Source organism: Manis javanica, chromosome 2 (assembly GCF_040802235.1).
Source record: "Manis javanica isolate MJ-LG chromosome 2, MJ_LKY, whole genome shotgun sequence".
Classification (NCBI taxonomy): domain Eukaryota; kingdom Metazoa; phylum Chordata; class Mammalia; order Pholidota; family Manidae; genus Manis; species Manis javanica.
The window spans coordinates 17,022,232-17,042,568 of record NC_133157.1 but is presented as its reverse complement, the minus strand read 5'-3'; the positions used below and the strand labels follow the sequence as shown (position 1 = coordinate 17,042,568).

Genomic DNA, 20,337 nt, shown 5'->3' with positions numbered 1-20,337 from the left:
ATTTGTCTGTACAATGGGGACAGAGAGCCAAATCACGTGCTCTTAATGCCCGCAGTTCTCTGGTAAGTGCTCGCTCCTTCCGGGCCGCTGGGCCACGAGCGCCGCGCTCGCGGGACTCCAAGCCCCAGCATGCCTCGGGGGCGGGGCGCAGTGACGGACAGGCGGTCTTGCGAATTGGCGGTCGCCAGGGGCGCGCTGCGACGTGTGCGCAGAGAGAGGCGGGCGGGTGGGCTGGCGGACGGCGGACGCGTCGGAGCCGCGGGCGGTCAGGTAAGGGGCGGGAAGGAGGGTCGGGGATGAGGGTCTGCGGCCGCAGTCGCAGGCCGTGGCTGAGCGGCGGGACGGGGGCTGTGATGGCGTGCAGCGGCCGGCCCACGCCCGAATGGCGGGGTCTGGGGACTGGATCTGAGGGGCAGTACGGGGTGGGGGTGGGGCTGTGAGGAGCAGGCTGGGGAGGGATTCGATGCGGTCAGGGGCCCCGAGGAGATTCATCTCCGGGAGGGCAGCGAGGGGCTATGAGAAAATATGCTGTGTAGCATCTCTGGAGGTATGAGGTAATATGGGGGCCCTGAGGAAAGGGGGTGCAGCATCAGGGGTAATAGGGCGGGATCTGAAGGCCCTGGAGGCACCAGGGGTACAGAATTAAGGAAATAATGAAGGAATGGGAAGCCCCTGATGAGATTTGGGACCCTCAGGAGATTTCAGGAAATCTGGGGGCTCTAGCCATTTAAGGGGCTAAAATCTGAAGTCAGAGGCAGCAGTATTTGGAGCTGTCCTAATTGCGTTTTCTTTATGGGCTCTGGGGAAAATTGAGTTCTTGGAATCAGCGGGAAGCAGTATCTAATTAGCGAGAAGAGACCTGGTTAAGGCAACACATGACAGGGTGGGTAAAAGAGGAAGAAGCTGGGTTTGAGGGGGAGCACAGTGCCTGATGGATGGTGGGAGCTGGCGGGCTCGGATTGAGCGACGTCAGAAATTTGAGGAGTAGAATTGGAATGAACTGGGATGCAAGGATGTAGGATGCAGAGATTTGCAAACAGGTTAAAGGATGTCTGCCAGAGGGATTTGGGGCACGAGTGAGGAATTGGTGAGAATTGCAACAGAGAGCCCAAAATGCTAGAGTTCTGTATAGAAAGAGGGTTGGGAACAGGATTTAGGGAGGGTTGAATGGTGGGGTGGAGACATACTAACGTCTATAGAATTAAAGGACTTGAGTAGTAGCTCTGTGAACTGGTGGTGTTTTGGGCTGCTAGTGGAATTTTCCTGAAGTCTCTGCATGGATGGGAAGCAAAGGGAGTTCTGGAGACCTGCGGACCCAGAACTAATACATGAGACTGTATATGAATGTATGGGTGTAGCAGAGCTCAGGGGTTCAGCACTAAAGTCAGAAGTCTTCAGAGATCAGGACTGATGAAAGAACCTGGCATTCCCTCTGAGGGACAGAATGTCCCTCACTCATTAACCAAAGGTCCCTTACAATGAGGCAGCCATGGTAGCACCAGTAACTCCACCCTGAACTGTAGGCCCACTGAAAGTGCTAGGCTTCCAGGGAGAAGAGAGTAGTTAAAGGGGACCTAAGGCTAGAAGAAGCTATTCAAGGTCATCTGCCTAAGTTCCTCTTTGCCTGTGCTGCCAGGCAATGGTAGCAAATAGTGTGTGAGACCTCCAGGGGATGAATGGAACATGGTCTCAGGCCTTATTTTCTTCTAAGTAGATTGAGTTAATCCTATACAAGGCCATTATGGCTCTAAGAGTCAGTGGCTCTGCAAATAAGCTGTTTGGATTGGGAGAGAGACAGGATTCCTAATGGGGCATGGTTTTGTCCTACAGGGGACATTTGGCAATGTCTGAAGACATTTTTGGTTTTCACAATTGGGGTATGGGGTACTACTGGCCTTCAGTAGGTAGACACCACAGATCAAACAGACATCCGAGCGTAAACATCCTACAGTGCACTGAACAGCTCCCACAATAAAGAGTATCTGGCTCAAAATGTCAAAGAGTGCCAACATTGAGTAACCTTGCTCTAGACCCTGCTATCCTGTATTCAAATCCTGGCTTTTTCTTCCTGACTTTGTGATCTTGAATGAGTTCCTTGACCTCCCTAGTTTTGGCTTTTTATCTGTAAAGTGGGATTAATAACAGGCCTACATCAGAGGTAATTGTGAATATTCAGTGAAGTAAATGAGAGTGCTCAGTATCTGGTGCATAGTAAGTGCTCAGAAGTTAGGAATATAAAATGTTCATGTCTACTTTCTTAATCCACTTTCACAGTAGTTCTACATTGGTTTTGCTATAATATCCAGTTTTACACATAAGGAAACTAAGGCTTAGGAAGTGACTTGTTTCAGGTCCCATAGCTAGGCATTGCAGAGCTCGGCATACATTTCAGATCTCTGTAACCCTGTGTATTCTCTTTCCTTGTTTTTTCCTTGCTGGGGCATTATTGCTCCAAACCCAAATACTTACAGTCTTATTATCTCAGCCCATTCTCCTCTAAAGAAAGGATTGCCCTGTGAGTATCCTGGGATAGCAAATTGAAATCTAAATGGAATATGATTAGGTAGGGAGTAGCCCTGGACTTTGTTTTTGATTTGCTCGTCGACCAGGACCAGTGGGTAGATAATAAGAAGAGCTTGAGGTTAGCAGATAGGATGAGGTGCAAGAGACTTGGGGGTGAGGGAGTATCTTGAAAAACTACTTCATAGCAGGGACTGAGGCTGAAGGTAGCCCTACTCTGGAGAATAACTCCTGTTCTGATTATCTCTTTTGGGCCTCTTTCCCCTAGGACAGAATAATAGCATTTGCATTGTCAGCTTTGAGACGAGCTATGGCATTGCTGAAGCCAGTTCAGGAACAGCAGGACTGTGTCATCAGGAAAGACACTTAGCTGTAACATTCACATACCCTTAAGGAAAATATGTAATGGGACTCAAACCCAGCCTGGGAATCAGAGCTTGGAGTCCAAAATCCTTCCTCTGCTGCTAACTTTACTAGGTGATCTTGGACAAGCACTTGGCCCTTATGAGCCTCAATCTGTTAAAAATACAAATAGCTACCACTTAACCAGTGCTTATTATGTGCATTATCTCAGTTAATCCTGTCAATGATCGTGCCCACAATGTAGGTGTTGTTCCATATTTTACAGGTTAAAAAAAACCAAACAACTAATAGGCTAAATGATTTACCAAAGGCTATATAGTAAATGGCAAAGCAGGGGTGTGAGCCAAGTTCTGTCTGATAGTTTTAACTAGTTTTATTAGAAGGGCTTTTCCAGCATTGAAGGAGACATTTGTGTCTGGAGAATGGCAGGTAGTCAAGTTGACAAGGCCTGTGAAGTGGATTGTTGTCCAAAACACTGATATGCTGCCTCTGTGACACTCCTGCCGTTATGTCCTTCTTATAAAACAATCAGCTCTACAAATCTTGAGGTGCCTTTACTAGCAGCTCCGCCAGACTGCCTAGCGGTAACGGTAGGCCCATCAGCCAGGGCACCGTAACACATCTCTTGAGCCAGTGTGGTTTTATGGCTGGCAGTTGACACTTTGGATTTGAATTCACGTCCTACTGCCTGCAGCTGTGAGACCTCAGACAGGTTGCTTTTCTCAGAGCCTTGGTTTCCTTATTTAGAGAGAGGAATGACACATACTTTCCACAGTTACTATGGAATAGGAGGGGATGTATAAAAGGTGCCTGGCATTCAGTAAATGGTAGTCTGTTGAGAGGTAGCAATTATGAGAGGAAGATGATGTCAGGGAACTGAGTGTTGGCTTTGCCAACTCTCACTGACCCTAAGCCGCCCCTACCAGTCTCCCTCATATTCTCTTCCTCTCCCATACATCTACCAGCACCTGCTTCCTTATCCTTTAATCAAAATCTCATGATTAAATGAATTTGTATTGTATGCAGAGAAAGGAACTGAAAGGGAGCTGAGTGAGTTGACATGAGTTGGAGGCCCCCTGAGAAAAGACTTGACTTCTCCCTTGTCCTGTGTCATTTGAGTCATGTTGACACGTTGGTATTCCTCAAATGTTTGTGGAAGACACAAAGGAAACTTTCCAGGTCCTGTCTTCCTCTGGAGGAAGATAGAGAACAGACAAGTGTGTTCTAGCCAACTCTATGACTGATTTAACTTGCCCTTGATACATTTTAGCTAAAGATTCCTCTCCCCTACAGACATTTCTTTCTGGGTTGTCTTACACATCCCAGACTGGTACAGCTTTGGGATCATGCTTGTGTTTTCTCTATAAGCCCCTACTTGTTGAGTTTATCTTTGCTGTTTGCAGATACCTTAAATTTCCTGAGTAATCTAAACTTCAAAATCCTCTCCTAAACACAGGACTGGGTGAATGTCAGGAGGTGACCTCACTAACTTCCTTGAAATCAGTCTTGCTGGCCACTCCCAGAGAGTGGCTACTGGTGGCTTGGGGATGGTTATGCACTTAATCGACACGGCACTCAAATACAGGAGGAATAAATACAGTTTAGAAAGCTCTCAAGAAAAGAAATGTGATAAGCCTTGCAAAAACCCAAAACGGGAATGTGTGATGGAGGGAAATGTACTATTTCCTTATTTTCTAGTTTTTAGGTGAAGAGCTCTGTTCATGTCTGGTTTTTCTTCAAACTATATCTCCAGTGTCTCCATGAGGCCTGACTCAGTAGGTGCTCAGTAAAGACTTGTTTAGTTAACTGCTTAAAGTTCTGCAGTTTTGCTTATGGCCTAAGCCCTCAAGGACCTTAGAGAAGTATAAGAAATAGACACATCTAGAGAAGTTCCCCATGGTGGGGATTCAAACACTGGATGGAGATTCGAAACCTCAGGTCATCTCTGATCCTGTGATTCTGAGTTCACGTAAAACAATCTCCAGGTAAGGCTCAGAATTTTTATTTTTTGAAATGTGTGTAATGGTATCTTGGGTACAGTCTGCCTATTGAAAAGTGCCACTGCTCCTGCTAAAAACTATTGACCGCACAGTTAATTGCTTGGTACTGTACTAATTGCTTTATACACATCATCTAATCTCTACAACAACCTGTGAGGAAGATACTATTCTAAAGTCCTTTTCTTAGATAAACTGAGAAGTGGAGAGGTTAGGTTCCTTGCACAAGCCTGTGTGGTTAAGTGGTGGAGTGGGCCTCAGAAGCCTGAGTCCTGAACTCACTTTCTTAGTCTGTATAATACTGTCCACCCCCAGTTCCTTTCAGCCCTAGCTCTGCCATGTGATTAATGAGATCTTGATTAGTCTCTACTGATCTCACTTTACTCATCTACGTGACCCTTTGGGATCACTGCTAATTCTAGCATTTCATACTTAGTTTTTGCTAGAAGGAGCTGCTGGAACTTACTTTCTGGGCACGAGTTGTGGACTCCTTGCCCACCAGTTTCTACCATGAGTTCATATTGAGTTTCCACCTGACTCATTCTCAGTATTAATGATAGTCAGATCATTTCAAAGCTGGCCAGTCCTTTCATTAATCTGTATGTGCCTGCGTATGCTGTGAAAGGAAAGATTCTCCATCCTTTCAAAATGCAGTTTTTAAATGGAATGCTTTAGTACGGGTACTAGTTGTTACTATTATTAATACTATTCCTGATTATTACTAAAACTGCGATAAATAGTAATCTTTCATTGCACACCTATCAGTCTCTAGGCTAAAAACTTTGTATTATGCATTATCCCTAGTTATTACAACTTTTATAAACTAAGAAAACAGGTTTAGTGAGGTTAAAAATTTATTGACTGTCCCACAACTTGTAAATTGTAAATCAAAAGTGCTGATTGGATCACAGTTCTGACTTCAGGATCAGTGGGTTTTCGTTTGTTTTCTGCTATGACGGTTACGTATATCATGGACTGGGGAACACCTGGTGGTGCCAGAACCTGCCAGATCAGGCTAGGGTTTAATTACAGAATTTTACCCAAAGACCTGAGTCTTAGGGCAGCTAGAGCACATACAGCTTAAGAGGTAGATCCTCATCTGGAGCTAAAGAGCTGGGCTGGTATGAGAGTGGATGTGCATTGTTAATCACAAGATCAAAGGAGTGAAGGGGGTGGGTAAACTGAGATGACATGAGATAAGGGGTCAAGAGTTGGCAGTACAAAGTGCACAACAGGGAACATGTTCAAGGTGTCATGGAGGCAGCCAAAATCATAACTAACATGTTAGGGAGCCATTCTGATTGGTTTCAGACCTTACAGCCAGCAGAAAAAGGGCAGCTCACTTAAAGACTTGGGGTAGAAAGACAATTCCTTTCACCCATCTGTTCTTTTCAGCGAGTTCGAATTGACTTTCCACCTCAATCATTCTCAGTATTAACGGTAATGACCAGATGTATCCTTTCAGAGAAGGGCTGTGTCTGCCTGTCACATAGCTCCATATCAGGTTAAGATTCTGCTGAAAGCACTGTTTCCAGGTCATAGAAATGGGGGAGACATGGTTGAGACTTTTTCCAGGTCTGAGGCAGTCTCCATGCCTGATGCTTTCGCAATAGGAATTCTTGTTTTCCTTCCTGGGCAAAGTGTGGTAGCTTTGGGAAGGTATCTGTGACAATTTCCCCTGCCTCAGAGAGACTAGTGAAATTGCAGACAGTTAAAGATAATTTGGGGTATGGATGTGGGCATAGTTAATTCATTTTTTTTAAGTGGATGGCTTAGGGAGGCAGGAAGCATTTTAATTGAAGGAGGTGGTATGATTTTCCAGAAAGCTGGGGGAAGAATTTGCTGGTATTTCTACAAGTTGGCAGACTTGTTTAATTAGCTGATCTGCAGTGCCAGGTCTGGGAAGAACAGATGTCCCTGTGAATTGTAAGGTAACATATTCTGGATCCAAACACCAAATGTTATCCTCAGTCTGTTGTTCCAGATGATGGAAGAGAGAACTGAAGCCTCAGTTTAGAATTGAGGTTTGCATGGATTCCTGAGTTGAGGTTTCTATCAGTATTTTTCTATTATTGCCCCCACATCCATGGCATTTAAGAATTCAGTTCATGGTTTCAGATATTCACATGAGACATTATAGGTTCATAATATATTATGATGTGTTATTTTGTTGAGGCATGGATTTGGGTCAAAATGAGTTGCAAGACTGGTGTGTGGGAGTGGGTCACTTAACTAATAAATCAATCTAACCCACTCTAGTAGCTAGACCTCCTAACTGTATTATTGTTCTGTATTACTTGTGGAGAAAATTACATGCTATAAGCCAGTATTTCTCATAATATGGACTAGAGAACACTTGTTAATAAGTGTTAAGTGACAGTTTAAAAAAAAGAGCTTAAAATAATGTTTGATTAAACAGAATTAAAGATATCTGTACTTTGGGGTTCATGTTCAAAACCATGTTTGAATTATGTGACCTTGAGCCAGTTTTTCTAAGTCTTAGTTTCCTCATCTGTAAAATAGGATAATAAAAATAGTGCCTACTTCATAGGGTCATTAAGAAGATTAAATGAGATTAAGTATATGAAGCATCTAGGATGGCAACAAGCACATAGTAGGTACTGAGTATTTGCTGTTTCCCCTTCAGTAGAAGGGGTGTGGGATTTCAGGAAGGTGGGGTTGACTTTAGATAAATTGTGCATGTCTGTTATTGAATATTTGTCAAATTTAGATGCCAAACTGAATATGGGGGGAAATCTTTACTGCGTATATGCAATGACTCCCTTCTTCTGTATGCATGAAGAAAGTTGATAACATTTGCAAAGCTTTCCTCAGCTTGCTACATTGTCCTTAAAACCAAGCTAACATGCCCTCCTCCTCCTCTGTGGTTGACCATCTGCAGATCACAAGACTGCACAGGTGCAGCTGTAGGAATTCCATTTAGGAAGGGCTGAATTTATCCATATGCCTCACCCTGCTAGATCTGTTCATTCTAATTTGGGGCATAAATTGACAATGACATAAGGCTGCAGAGCAGTGAGATCTCTGTGGTTCTATTTTATGAGCATCTGTGGATCAAGGAGGGTGGGAGTATTCAGGGCATATACTTAGTGAAGCAGGGGGTGTTCCAGGCCAAAAATAAACTGTCTTGAAAGGCAATACCATTTTAAAAATCATCTGGGCTTCACTCACTGGCTATCTTAGTTCCACCACTTCCCTACCCTAATCCACTGAGTTTACAAATCTTAGTGTTTGTACTTCTGGAATATTGCTAAAATGCATCTTCTTTCCATTTCTAACACCAGCACCCTAGTTCACCCTCCTTTATCTCCCTCTGGCAATTTTGCAGTAGCTTCCAAACTAGTTTCTTTTCCTTTCTGTCTACTCCATTCAAGCTTTGATCATACCAGTTCCCTGCTCCAAAATGCTCATTACATCGCTATGCCCATCAAAATGAAGTTCAAAGGACTCATTTTGGCTCTGAAGACTTGTTATAATTATTCCCCAGTTTACCTTTGCAAACCAGTTACACTAATCTCCCTATATTCTCCTACAATTTTAACCTAAGGATGAGATAAAAAAACAACAACAAAAATTAAGACTCTTGGTGCTGAGGGCAAATCTTAGCATTGTATACAGTATATGCATTATCTCATTTAATCCCTGAATTAACCTCATGAAGGCAGTATTATTCTCATTTTACAGATGAGGAAACAACCCAGAGCCTATGTAATCTCTGTTCTTTTTCTAATACTCTGAAGTTTTTGTCTTGTCCCTTGCTTTCTAACCTTTGTGAAGACTCTGCCCTTTGCCTGGTACTCTCTTTCCCCATCTGCACATATCTGTGCATCTTCTAGGACCCTATCAAATGCCAGAAAATTGTTTCCCTTCAAGTTAGAGTGAATACCTCTTAACCTCCAACAAACTCAGTTCATACCTCATTTATGATACTACTTTCTGCCTTGGTTATTATTTACCTACATGTCTTGTCTCCTTTTCTAAAGTCTAAGCATCTGAAGGGCAGGATTTGTATGAGAAGCTTAGTGTCTGTCTAGTGTAGTACTTGGTACCTAGTCTTAGATGGGTGAATTGGTGAACAGATAGAGGAGGCTAGATGAATGAAAAATACATGTATTTTCTGACCTAATATTTTGCTGAACACCTAAAGCTTATCATTTAATCAGCATAACCTACTACTCTGTATGATTCCTAGGATCCTCAACATGACATGGTAAACTATATAACACAACAAAAAGTCTCCATGCTTTTGCTCACAGTTTTCTTTCCTTAAAATGCCTTTCCCCATCTACACATATCTGTGCATCTTCTAGGACCATTTCTTGGAAGCAAGCCTTCCCCAGTTCTTCTAGGTAGAATCTGTTACTCCATCTACTGGGCTCCTGCAAAAGTTAGTGTATGATCCTTTCCTGTACTTAATTTTTCTGTTTTTCTCCTAATATAAATGATGAGTTGTAGACATAAGAAAATATAAAAGTCACCACTGACACTTATCAAGCATACTACTTTCCAGCACTATACTAAGTGCATTGTGTTCAGCATATTATTTAAGCTTACTCTGCCAGAAACCAGAGAAAGTAGACATCATGATTATTTCAATTTTTTAGATGGGTGTTGGGGACACTGAGCTTTGGGAAGTTTAGGTTACTTCATTACGATCACACAACGAAGCCTCAGACTCCGGAACCTGAGTCCTTATCCCTTGGGCAGTGTTTTGTCCGGTTTGTTGTGTATCACCCTCAGCTACCAGAGGGTAGACCTCAGTAAATAATTCTTAAATAAGACAGTGACTGAATGAGTGGTGGTAGCTGTTTTCTGTTTTTTGAGTGGATTAACTCACATAGGCAATGGAATAACAGCTGATTCTTCTCTTTAGGAGGATTTGACCGTCTGGAACATGCATACTAAGCTCTGCAGTTCTGGGCTGTGCCAGCGGATCCTTTAAAGGAAGAGCTATGGCTGCCGCAGCAGCTTCTCACCTGAACCTGGATGCCCTCCGGGAAGTGCTGGAATGCCCCATCTGCATGGAGTCCTTCACAGAGGAGCAGCTGCGGCCCAAGCTCCTGCACTGTGGCCATACCATCTGTCGCCAGTGCCTGGAGAAGCTGCTAGCCAGTAGCATCAATGGTGTCCGCTGTCCCTTCTGCAGCAAGATCACCCGCATAACCAGCCTGACCCAGCTGACAGACAACCTGACGGTGCTGAAGATCATTGACACAGCTGGGCTCAGCGAGGCCGTGGGTCTGCTCATGTGCCGGGCCTGTGGGCGGCGGCTCCCTCGGCAGTTCTGCCGGAGCTGTGGTGTGGTGTTATGTGAGCCCTGCCGGGAGGCGGACCACCAGCCCCCTGGCCACTGCACCCTCCTCGTCAAAGAGGCGGCTGAGGAGCGGCGTCAGGACTTCGGAGAGAAGTTGGCCCGCCTGCGGGAGCTTACGGGGGAGCTGCAGCGGCGGAAGGTGGCCTTGGAAGGCGTGTCCAAGGACCTCCAGGCAAGGTATAAGGCAGTTCTCCAGGAGTACGGGCACGAGGAGCGCCGGGTCCAGGAGGAGCTGGCTCGCTCGAGGAGGTTCTTCACAGGCTCGTTGGCGGAGGTCGAGAAGTCCAATGGTCAGGTGATAGAGGAGCAGAGCTACCTGCTTAACATTGCGGAGGTGCAGGCCGTGTCTCGCTGTGACTACTTCCTGGCCAAGATCAAGCAGGCAGATGTAGCCCTGCTGGAGGAGACAGCTGATGAGGAGGAGCCAGAGCTCACCGCCAGCCTGCCACGGGAGCTGACCCTACAGGACGTGGAGCTCCTTAAGGTCGGCCATGTCGGTCCCCTCCAAATTGGGCAGGCTGTCAAGAAGCCCCGGACGGTCAACATGGAAGATTCCTGGGATGTGGAGGCTGCAGCCTCGGCTGCCTCTACCTCTGTTACTTTTAGAGAGATGGACCTGAGCCCTGAGGGAGTGGTCGCCAGCCCTAAGGCCTCTCCGGCTAAGCTGCGGGGCTCTGACATGGCTGCCAACATCCAGCAGTGTCTCTTTCTTAAGAAGATGGGGGCCAAGGGCAGCACGCCAGGCATGTTCAACCTTCCTGTTAGTCTCTGTGTGACCAGTCAAGGCGAGGTCCTGGTTGCTGACCGTGGCAACTACCGTATACAAGTCTTCACGCGCAAAGGCTTTCTGAAGGAGATCCGTCGCAGCCCCAGTGGCATTGATAGCTTTGTGCTGAGCTTCCTTGGGGCTGATCTGCCCAACCTCACTCCCCTCTCAGTGGCCATGAACTGCCACGGGCTGATTGGTGTGACTGACAGCTATGACAACTCCCTCAAGGTATACACCTTGGATGGCCACTGCGTGGCCTGTCACAGGAGCCAGCTGAGCAAACCCTGGGGCATCACAGCCCTTCCATCTGGCCAGTTCGTGGTGACTGATGTGGAAGGCGGGAAGCTCTGGTGCTTCACCGTTGACCGAGGGGCAGGGGTGGTCAAATATAGCTGCCTCTGTAGTGCCGTGCGGCCCAAGTTTGTCACCTGTGATGCTGAGGGCACTGTCTACTTCACCCAGGGCTTGGGCCTTAATCTGGAGAATCGGCAGAATGAGCACCACCTGGAGGGGGGCTTCTCCATTGGCTCTGTGGGCCCTGATGGGCAGCTGGGTCGCCAGATTAGCCACTTCTTCTCCGAGAACGAGGACTTCCGCTGCATCGCTGGCATGTGTGTGGACGCCCGTGGTGATCTCATCGTGGCTGATAGCAGTCGCAAGGAAATTCTCCACTTCCCTAAGGGTGGGGGCTACAGTGTCCTCATTCGAGAGGGGCTTACCTGTCCAGTGGGCATCGCCCTCACTCCTAAGGGGCAGCTGCTGGTCTTGGACTGTTGGGATCATTGCATCAAGATTTACAGCTATCATCTGAGACGATATTCTACTCCTTAGGGGGTGAGGAGATCAGTTTCTGCTTCTCATCCAGTTTCTCTTTTCCTTATTCCTTGGTGGTTGGCAGTAGTGTAGAATAGACTTGGCTTATGTCCTCATTGCAGCTGGCTAGTCGTGGAATTTTTGATGCCCTGTCTTTAGTGTTTCTTATTTGCATTATTTCCCCTGCTAAATTTAGAGCCAAATAGGACACGTGCTGTGGGGTTAGCCGAACTTTGGTTAGAACTTAGGCACTTCCAGGCTTCAGCAGAGAGCCTTCTGCCCCTGTATTTGAAATTTGCCCTTGTTGATTCTCCTCTTTTGACTCTGATAATCCTTGTCCATTATTTCCTTCCTGTTAGAATATTCATCATGTGTGGCACTTTCTCCTCAACTCTGCTGCATTTAGTGTGCATGCTCCAGGGGGATCTCCTCCCCCTCCCGGTGACATTTCAGGTATCGTATCCCGGTGGCATGATGTCCCGACCCTGGTCACCTTTACCAGTGTGAAAGCTCATTCATTGCCACCAAAGGAGATAAACAATCCCTTTGAGAGGCATTGCCTCTTGGCTCTATAGAGGTTTTGTGCCAGTGACAGAATGGATTGATCCTAGTTGGTTGGTCAAGGACTTTAGCCTGGGATTGCTTGCCTTTGAAAGGACCATATGGATTGGAATTATGTCAATGTGTAGGAAGATGGGAATAAACAAATGAAATGCTAATATAGTCAGTAAACACCCCTGGATAGTCTCTACAGCTCACTGTTTTTCATACTCACTCTCTCCACTGACCTGTGCTAGCAGTTGCCTGTGGAATTGTACCATACAGGCCAAGGCCAGCGAAGTGGAGGGTGGGGAGACACATCTCATTCATGACTAAAAGCAGACTTCCAGGTCTTTACTCTGTTATTTTCCCCAGGTGATTACATAACATTTGGTTTCAAGATATTTCCATTCCTCTATCAAGTATTAAATAATTGATAACTGTTCTTCATCACTGGTGTTCATCTCTTTTAATTAAACATGGAATTTGGGAGGTCAGGAGAAGGACAAGTTATACCAGGCTGTTTTGCCTCCATATTGGACACTGCATTCTTTGAGAACATGAAGAATTTACCTAGTCAGCCAAAAGCACCATTATATAAAGATAACCCAGATCTTAGAGCCACATGCATGTGTACAGAATCAGCCCCCAAGGTCTAGAGTCACCAACTCTGTTTTACATTGAGCCTCTTACCATCTGCCTTATCCTTACAGTTACAGTTCAAAAAGGAAGAATCTTTGTGTTTTTAAGAAGACCAAAAGTAGGTGAGCAAATCTGTGACAAGAGTTCCTCAGGTTTTGATGTTTACTAAGCAACGTATCTTGCTCTTTAAGAGCGGATGGCAAGCCAAAGAGCTGTTGCTGTGCTTTCGTGGAAACTCTGCTAAGCTGAACTACCTACAAAAAAAAAGTCTTTTTTTTTTTTTGGTGGCATTTTCTTGGCTTCTGTCAAGATAGCTGCCAAAGGATAGGATAGGAAAGAAGATAATTGAAGTGATGTCGAACTAGTCCACCCTGTGCTTTTCACCTAGAGAAAGCCCCATGTTCTGATTATGAAACTGCATCTAATTTTCAAAGACTGTATAATTGAGAGGAAATTGATCCAATTAAAAGTACATCACAAATTACTCCCCTAGTTGTTACAGCCACTCTATCTGTGGCAGCAGCTGGCAGCAGGAGATCTGTCTTTGGTGTCAGTGGGGGACTTGCAGAGGCAATACAGAGGCCGATGCCTTTGGCACACAGTTTGCAGCAGACAATGTGATATTGCCGGCTGGCATGGTGTGCCCAAGGCCAGCAATCCTCCAGCTGCCAGTGCTAGGGGAAGGAAGTGCTATTAGTGTTGGCATCAGCATATAGGCCTGCCCCATCCTGAACCACACTCATGCCTTGGCCCTCAAGTACACCAGGTTATGTGCTGGCTCAAAATGGAAATGTGTGGTCTGAATATTTTTGTTTCTTTGATGTGAATAATTTAGGCTGTGCTTAGCACAATGTTCAACTATCTACCATGCTGACTAAATTGCACAGGATAGCCCCAAGAACTAATCTGCTCAATCACAGCAGTTTTTTGTTTTTTAAGCCACAGTACTCTTATTCAAAGGAAGTCTTACATACAAGCCTACCGTGTAAAGAGGATCAAGGAGAGGGGGGTAAGATTTAATAATATGGTCAACTCTTGAACCACTGTGTTGTATATTTGAAACCAACATAAGATTGTATGTCAGTGATACGTCAATAAAAAAAAAGATCAAGGAACAGCTGCTCTGGTTGAAGGAGGTTTGTGGGCTGGGAGAACAGCCTTTTTGACCTCACCTAACCTCCTATGTACCATTATAAAACTTGTGAATTTGCAGAAGACATTCTGAAAACCACTGAACTACAACACTGCTTATCATCCAGTTCCATCATACTAGCCACATGGTCCTGGGCCAGTCATTTAACCCTTCCTCCTCTGGAGGTGACCTGATGAAAATGGCTCTTCCCTCCAGCCAGGGTATAAGATGTGAGACAACAGATGTGAAAATGCCTGGAAAGATTATTGCATACCCAACAAGTGAGAGTGATCATTGTAGTCTTTTACTGAATGTCTCAAAAGAGTGGAGTGAGGTGGTCCAGCCACTCCCAAACAATGTCTTCCCATTTTCCTATTTTGCAGGCTCCTATTTCCCAACCAAAATCTTAAGCATTTCCTCCCCCTAGCCACAAGGCTTCCAATAAATCTGGTCACCTGTTCCTTTTTACTACTTACCTACCTATATCCTGTTTCCATTACCATGTATATCACTGTGTTGCAATTATTTGCACATGTACTTGAGTTTTATTAAGGGCTAACTAATCTCTCCCTACAAGCACATAATATGGTGCCTAATTCAGAGTATGTCCTTAGTTATGGCTGTTTTAACTTGATGATAGGCCCAGTCTTCCTAACATATCCTTCAGATTGGATAAAAAAGTAATCTCAGGCAAGCCCTTTTATAAGGTACCGAAAAAAATGAAAGACAAATGATTTACAGATTGGTTAGCCTGTGCTTTCCTTTATCATTTTGAGTAATTATATAGAATTAAGGTTTCAGAGCAATGACCCCTTGAATATTTATTGAATACCTACTGTGGGTCAGGCACTATACCAGGTGTTCAGAAGAGAAAAATGTAATGATAAATGACAGTATGTCTACTTTCTTATAAATTATTTCACTCTTTCCTATGGGAAGTATTTAAAATCTATTTTCCATTGCCCTGGACTTCCTCCAAGGCCAGGCATAGGTACTGTCCAAATGACACTGAGGGTCAAGTCCAGTGTTCACTCCAGCCTGAGACAGCCCACGGGACATTCCATTATTCCAATCAGTAGGATAAACTTGGCTTGAGTCTTAACAGTGTTTTTGTGGGTATGGCAAGTAATGCTGAAGTAGTTGTCCTTTTATTCCAGCACTAATGAATGGCCTCTTAAAGTGAAGTGTTGCCCTGCTCTCTAGGAGGGAGATGGAAGGCAGAACTTGGTATGAAACTCAGCTCTGCCTTGCACCTGGCTAGGCTGCTGATTTGCTCTCAAGACGAGCAGCCTCTCAAGGGATCTGAAAACATATTATAGATATGAAACAGCAGATGCTTTTTACAAGCAGGGCAATGGTGAAGTAGAAATCTGTTTAGCAAAATAAACACTCATACTCCAGACCTTTGGCCATATCTTGTTGATAGCATTAATATTCATGGTACCCTGGCTAAGCCTGAAGTTAGAGAGGCAGTGCTAGGACTGGCAATGTATTCTAGTGGGAAAGTCAATGGACTTGGTTGTGCCTGAAGCACAGCTCTGCCTCTTAACTAGCTGTGTGGCCTCAGGTGATCACTGTACCTCTGCCTCAGTTCCCCTATCTTATAAAATAAGGTGATTGGACTAGGTCACTAAAATCCCTTCTAGCCCTATGATTTTAATTACTTTTTGACCAACTGAAATTGTGGTTGAATTTTCACCCAATGCTTTTGCATAATTCTTGCTATGATTTTATTGTGCTTACATCAGAGAGTAGTAGAAGGAACCTGCATTTTCTAATCAATGCCCCCTTAACCCAATTGCTTACTGTACCCCTAGTATTCCTCCTCTGGTACAAGGAAATGTCAATTCATGGTTTAGAGGGCTGCTATGAGAATTAAAAAGGAATAGTATATGTAAAAGTGATGAATTCAGAATATATGACTTCCACTGTTAAAGTACAAAGGCTTCCTTTCTTTGTCTACTTTCTTATAAATTATTTCACTCTTTCCTGTGGGAAGTATTTGAAATCTTGTTTTCCATTGCCCTGGACTTCCTCCAAGGAAGAATGAACTGATGAAGAACCTTGATGAACAGATAAAGAATTTTAAGGTTAATAATACTGGGGGAGATTCCAGACCTGCATTTTTGATGCACCAGCAGTGCTCAGCTTTTTAATGAAAAAGCCTTTTGGAACACGGGGAAGGCAGTAGAGCACAGAGAAGACAAGTAGTGACTCTATAGCATCTTACTACGCTGATGGACAGTGACTGCAAAGGGGTGTGTGGTGGGGATTTGATAATGCGGGGATCTAGTAACCACAGTGTTGCTCATGTGATTGGATATTGATACCCCCCCCCCAAAAAAAAGCCTATTGGAGGAAGAGTGAGATTGCTGGAGGAACAGAGGCAAAGCTCTTTCACAGGAATGTATCCTGCCAGGAAAGCTGCATATAAAACCTAAAGGCTGATTACTTGATGAAAGTAATTAGGATGGCATCTTGACTCTTTTTGAAAGGTTAAATGAGTCAAGATTTTATATTTTGTGTGTGTGTGTGTGTGTGTGTGTGTGTGTGTGTGTGTGTGCAGGCATACCTCAGAGATATTGTAGGTTCAGTTCCAGACCACTGCAAGAAAGTGAATATTGCAATAAAGTAAATCAAATCAAGTTTCTAGTTTCCCAGCACATATAAAAGTTATGTTTATAATATATTGTAGCCTATTAAGTGTGTAATAATAGCATTATTTCTAAATATATATATAACTTAAACAAAAACATGCTAAAAAATGCTAACCACCATCTGAGCTTTCAGAAAGCTTAATTACAGATCACAATATCAGTATCAACTATAATAATGAAAAAGTTTGAAATATTGCAAGAATTACCAAAATGTGACACAGTGACATAAGGTGAGCAAATAGTATGAGAAAAATAGAGCTGGTAGACTTACTCAACACAGCACTGCCACAAACCTTCAATTTTTTAAAATAAACTATCTGTGAGGCACAATAAGGTGCATAACATGAGGTATGCCTGTATATATGTATGTATATATATGTATATGAGTATATATATATTTTAAACAAACATGGATGCTTAGCTAGTTCTGTAGATATTTTCTTCCATGTCAACATTAAGTCAAATAATTAAAAAAATGAAAATAAGCCTAAATATGTTAGTTGGAATTAATATAAGATATTGTAGTTAAAACTTGGGCTTTGTAAGCATGGAAGCCTGGATTCAGTCCTGGTTTCCCCCTTAGTTCTATGACTACTGAGTCATTTAGCCTCTTGGCCTCAGTTTCCTTATTAGTAATAAAATTATACTGTTTAGTATGTTATTATGTAGAAAACATGGATGTAAGTCTAGACTTCCAGACATTCCATAAACCTTCAGTAGTGGTAAATATTTTTAAATTACAGTAAAATAATATCTGAAGGTTACCATCATTTTTTTGATTGAAGGATTATGTAAAACTGGTAAGGAAAATGCCTATTTCCCTCAAAGGAAAATTATTTAGTAACTCACTGAGATTCTTGATTGAAACGTAGTTTGGGTGAGCGTGTGTGAAAATCAAATGCATGTCTTCCCTATATAAATAAAACTAGGATTTTCTTTTGGTAATTTGCTCAGTTTATCTGGTTACAACCATAATGCCATTGTATATTTAGACAGATTATTAAGATCTTAGATTCCATACATTCATTTATTCATTCACTCAAACACATCTAAGACATTTACTGTTTTTATTATTATTAGTGGTAATTATATGAATAATTAATGCCAGAGGAACCAGTGATGAATTATGCAGCCAGGTAGCTTGTGGTCTGGCTGGACATATAAGTTAGGCAAAAGAATAACACAAATATACTCAAGAATAAGATAATGGTGTAAGACAGAAATGGAGTGGCAATTGTTTGAGGCAAGACTATATAGTTGAGAGGATATGGCTGCTGAAGGGCCTTTAAAGTAGAGAGACATTGTGAACAAAGGTACAACATTACAGGGAAGTGTAAGAAGGTATTACCAGCAGGATGTTCAAAACACAAGATTGGAGGGGTATTAAAGAAAATCAAAGGTCTAATGTGATCCGTTGGTCCATTCCCTTCCTTGTTAAGTAGCAGTACAAGTGGTTCTCTTCTCCCTGCCCTAAGTCATATCACTTACTCCTATCAGTAACCGTGGCTCAACGAGGCTTAAATTCTACGGAGATGGTGGGGTGTGGATTAGCATCTCCTGTAGTGGGGGCTGAGGAAGAGGGAGAAGAAAGACAACGTTGTTTGAAAACACACCCCTCCTCATCCCCGGTATTCTAATCGATCTCCTTACTGGGAATCTCTGATGACAATGTTTCAGAAATAAATGTTCTGCTTTTTAAAAATCTTGAAATAATGCCAGTTTGCTCCCTCTCACAAGCCTAAGATAAATGGGTCTTGCAATCTTGATAGAACTTTGTAATAGAGTTTTACTCCCTTTTTGATGTTTGATGTTGACAGTGTTCAGAACCTACCACTCCTCTTTCATCTTCCACCCCATGTCTGAACAAACTGATAAGGAATCTCAAGTACCTCCAACTTTGGTGCCAATGGGGAGTTCAAAACCTACAAGCCGTAGTCCATGCACGGGAACCCTCATCCTGACTCTACCTTCAGGCTGCCATGAAAGCCGACTTAGTTTTTTCCTGTTCTCTCAAGCCATTTTTGGATCTGCTTGGTCGCTCTAGAAAGTCTCATGTGAGCTATAAACCTTTTCATACCCACTTGTTACATAGGTAGTGCCATCAGTCTCAACATCCCTCCATTAAAGCTAATTAATGTAGTTAAATGAGAGATGCAAATGATGGAGCAAAAAACCCTCAAAGTCTGTGTTCTTTCCTCCTACTCTGGTGACTATGGCCACTATGCTTGTTTTTCTCCTCATGAGATGGGGATATTAACTTAATAAGTGCTAGGACTGTTCTTCAATGTCCCATAACATTTTGTGCAAGTTAAAGCTGGCCCAAAATGAGCAGGATGGGCAGACACCCTGAACGAAATAAATGAAATTTCTTATTTAATTCAGAAATGTCAAAAACAATACTGAGTATGGCAGTGGAAAAGTAGCTCCCTAAGGAAACAAGGTGCAAAAAGGGAAATTCGTTTTTTTGCTGGGAGGTACTGTCCTCTCCTATGACTTTATTTATCTATGTAATTGGGTCCCAAGCTTGCATTTTTCAGGTCTTACCTTCTTTTTCTTTACTAGACTGGTGTACCAGTTGCCAATTGGTGCGCCAACTGTGGGCTGGTGTATTTGATTAGGATATCCCTTAGAATTCTTAGACTCAGAAATCTTAAACTCAGACCCAGTATTCAAAACTGAACGCAGCTCCCTAATATCAGCTGTTCTTCTTTTGTTCCACTTAAGGAACACTTAGGAGTGGCAGCATTGACTCAGGCACTTAGGCCAGAAACCTTGACACTATTTCTAATCATTTCCCTCACTTCCCACCTCCCACCATTCAATAATAAAGTACTCATCACACTAGCAACTTAATATTTTTTTCCCATCCATATTCCTTTTTTTTAATCCTCATGACTACTAAATTTTAACTAGCTACTATTTTTCTCCTGAAGCACTGCTACAACTTCCCAATTGATCCTCCGAACTCTAATCTAGCATCCCATATACACTTCCTTTTATCCAAAGTCAAGCCCTGTCTCACACCAGCAGAATCAAATTTTAAAATGCAAATGCTAATAATAATGCATAAAATCTTTAAAGGGTCTTCAGTTGTTCCCAGTTAAGGGACAAATTTCTTGACATAGTCCACACATCCAGTAGGATTTGGTTCCCACCTCCCTATCATCCTAGATCTATCTCACCATGCTTCTATCCATCGCTAACAATCTGCCCCATCCACATTTTTTCCCCTATCTTTGGGCCTTTTTTGTACATGTTTTTATTGCTACCTGATATATTTTCATTCCCACCTATGTTACCTAAATCTTACCTCCTCTAGGTCTTGTGGGGCCCCTTTCTGATCCACCACACCGTTTTAGTCAGGTGTCCATGCCACAATTTGTGTTTCCTCCTTCTAACATTTACATATTGCATTATGATTTCCTCATTACCTATTGCTCTCCAACACACCAGAATGAGCTCTGAAGGCAAAGCAACATTTAATTTACTGCTGCATCTGTAGCACAAAGCACAGTACCCAAAACACAGGCAGTAAAATTGTCACTGGATGAAACCAGGGTAAGGGGGCA

The 20,337-nt window shown here is 43.4% G+C and overlaps 2 protein-coding genes across 9 annotated transcripts in view; one reads left to right on the top strand and one right to left on the bottom strand.

The window, feature by feature from the left end:
• The window catches only part of ASTN2 (astrotactin 2), an 836,776-nt gene that overhangs the window by 203,564 nt on the left and 612,875 nt on the right, over positions 1-20,337 (bottom strand). The gene's annotated exons all lie outside the window — the stretch shown is intronic.
• TRIM32 (tripartite motif containing 32) lies at positions 207-12,787 on the top strand. Its single transcript, XM_017662349.3, has 2 exons — positions 207-270; positions 9,775-12,787. Exon 2 carries the CDS (start codon positions 9,854-9,856, stop codon positions 11,813-11,815), a length of 1,962 nt encoding a protein of 653 aa, XP_017517838.1. The 5' UTR covers positions 207-270; positions 9,775-9,853; the 3' UTR covers positions 11,816-12,787.

Coding starts and splice junctions, on each gene's coding strand:
- TRIM32 (XM_017662349.3), top strand. CDS start 9,854: ATGGCTGCCGCAGCAGCTTCTCACCTGAACCTGGATGCCCTCCGGGAA.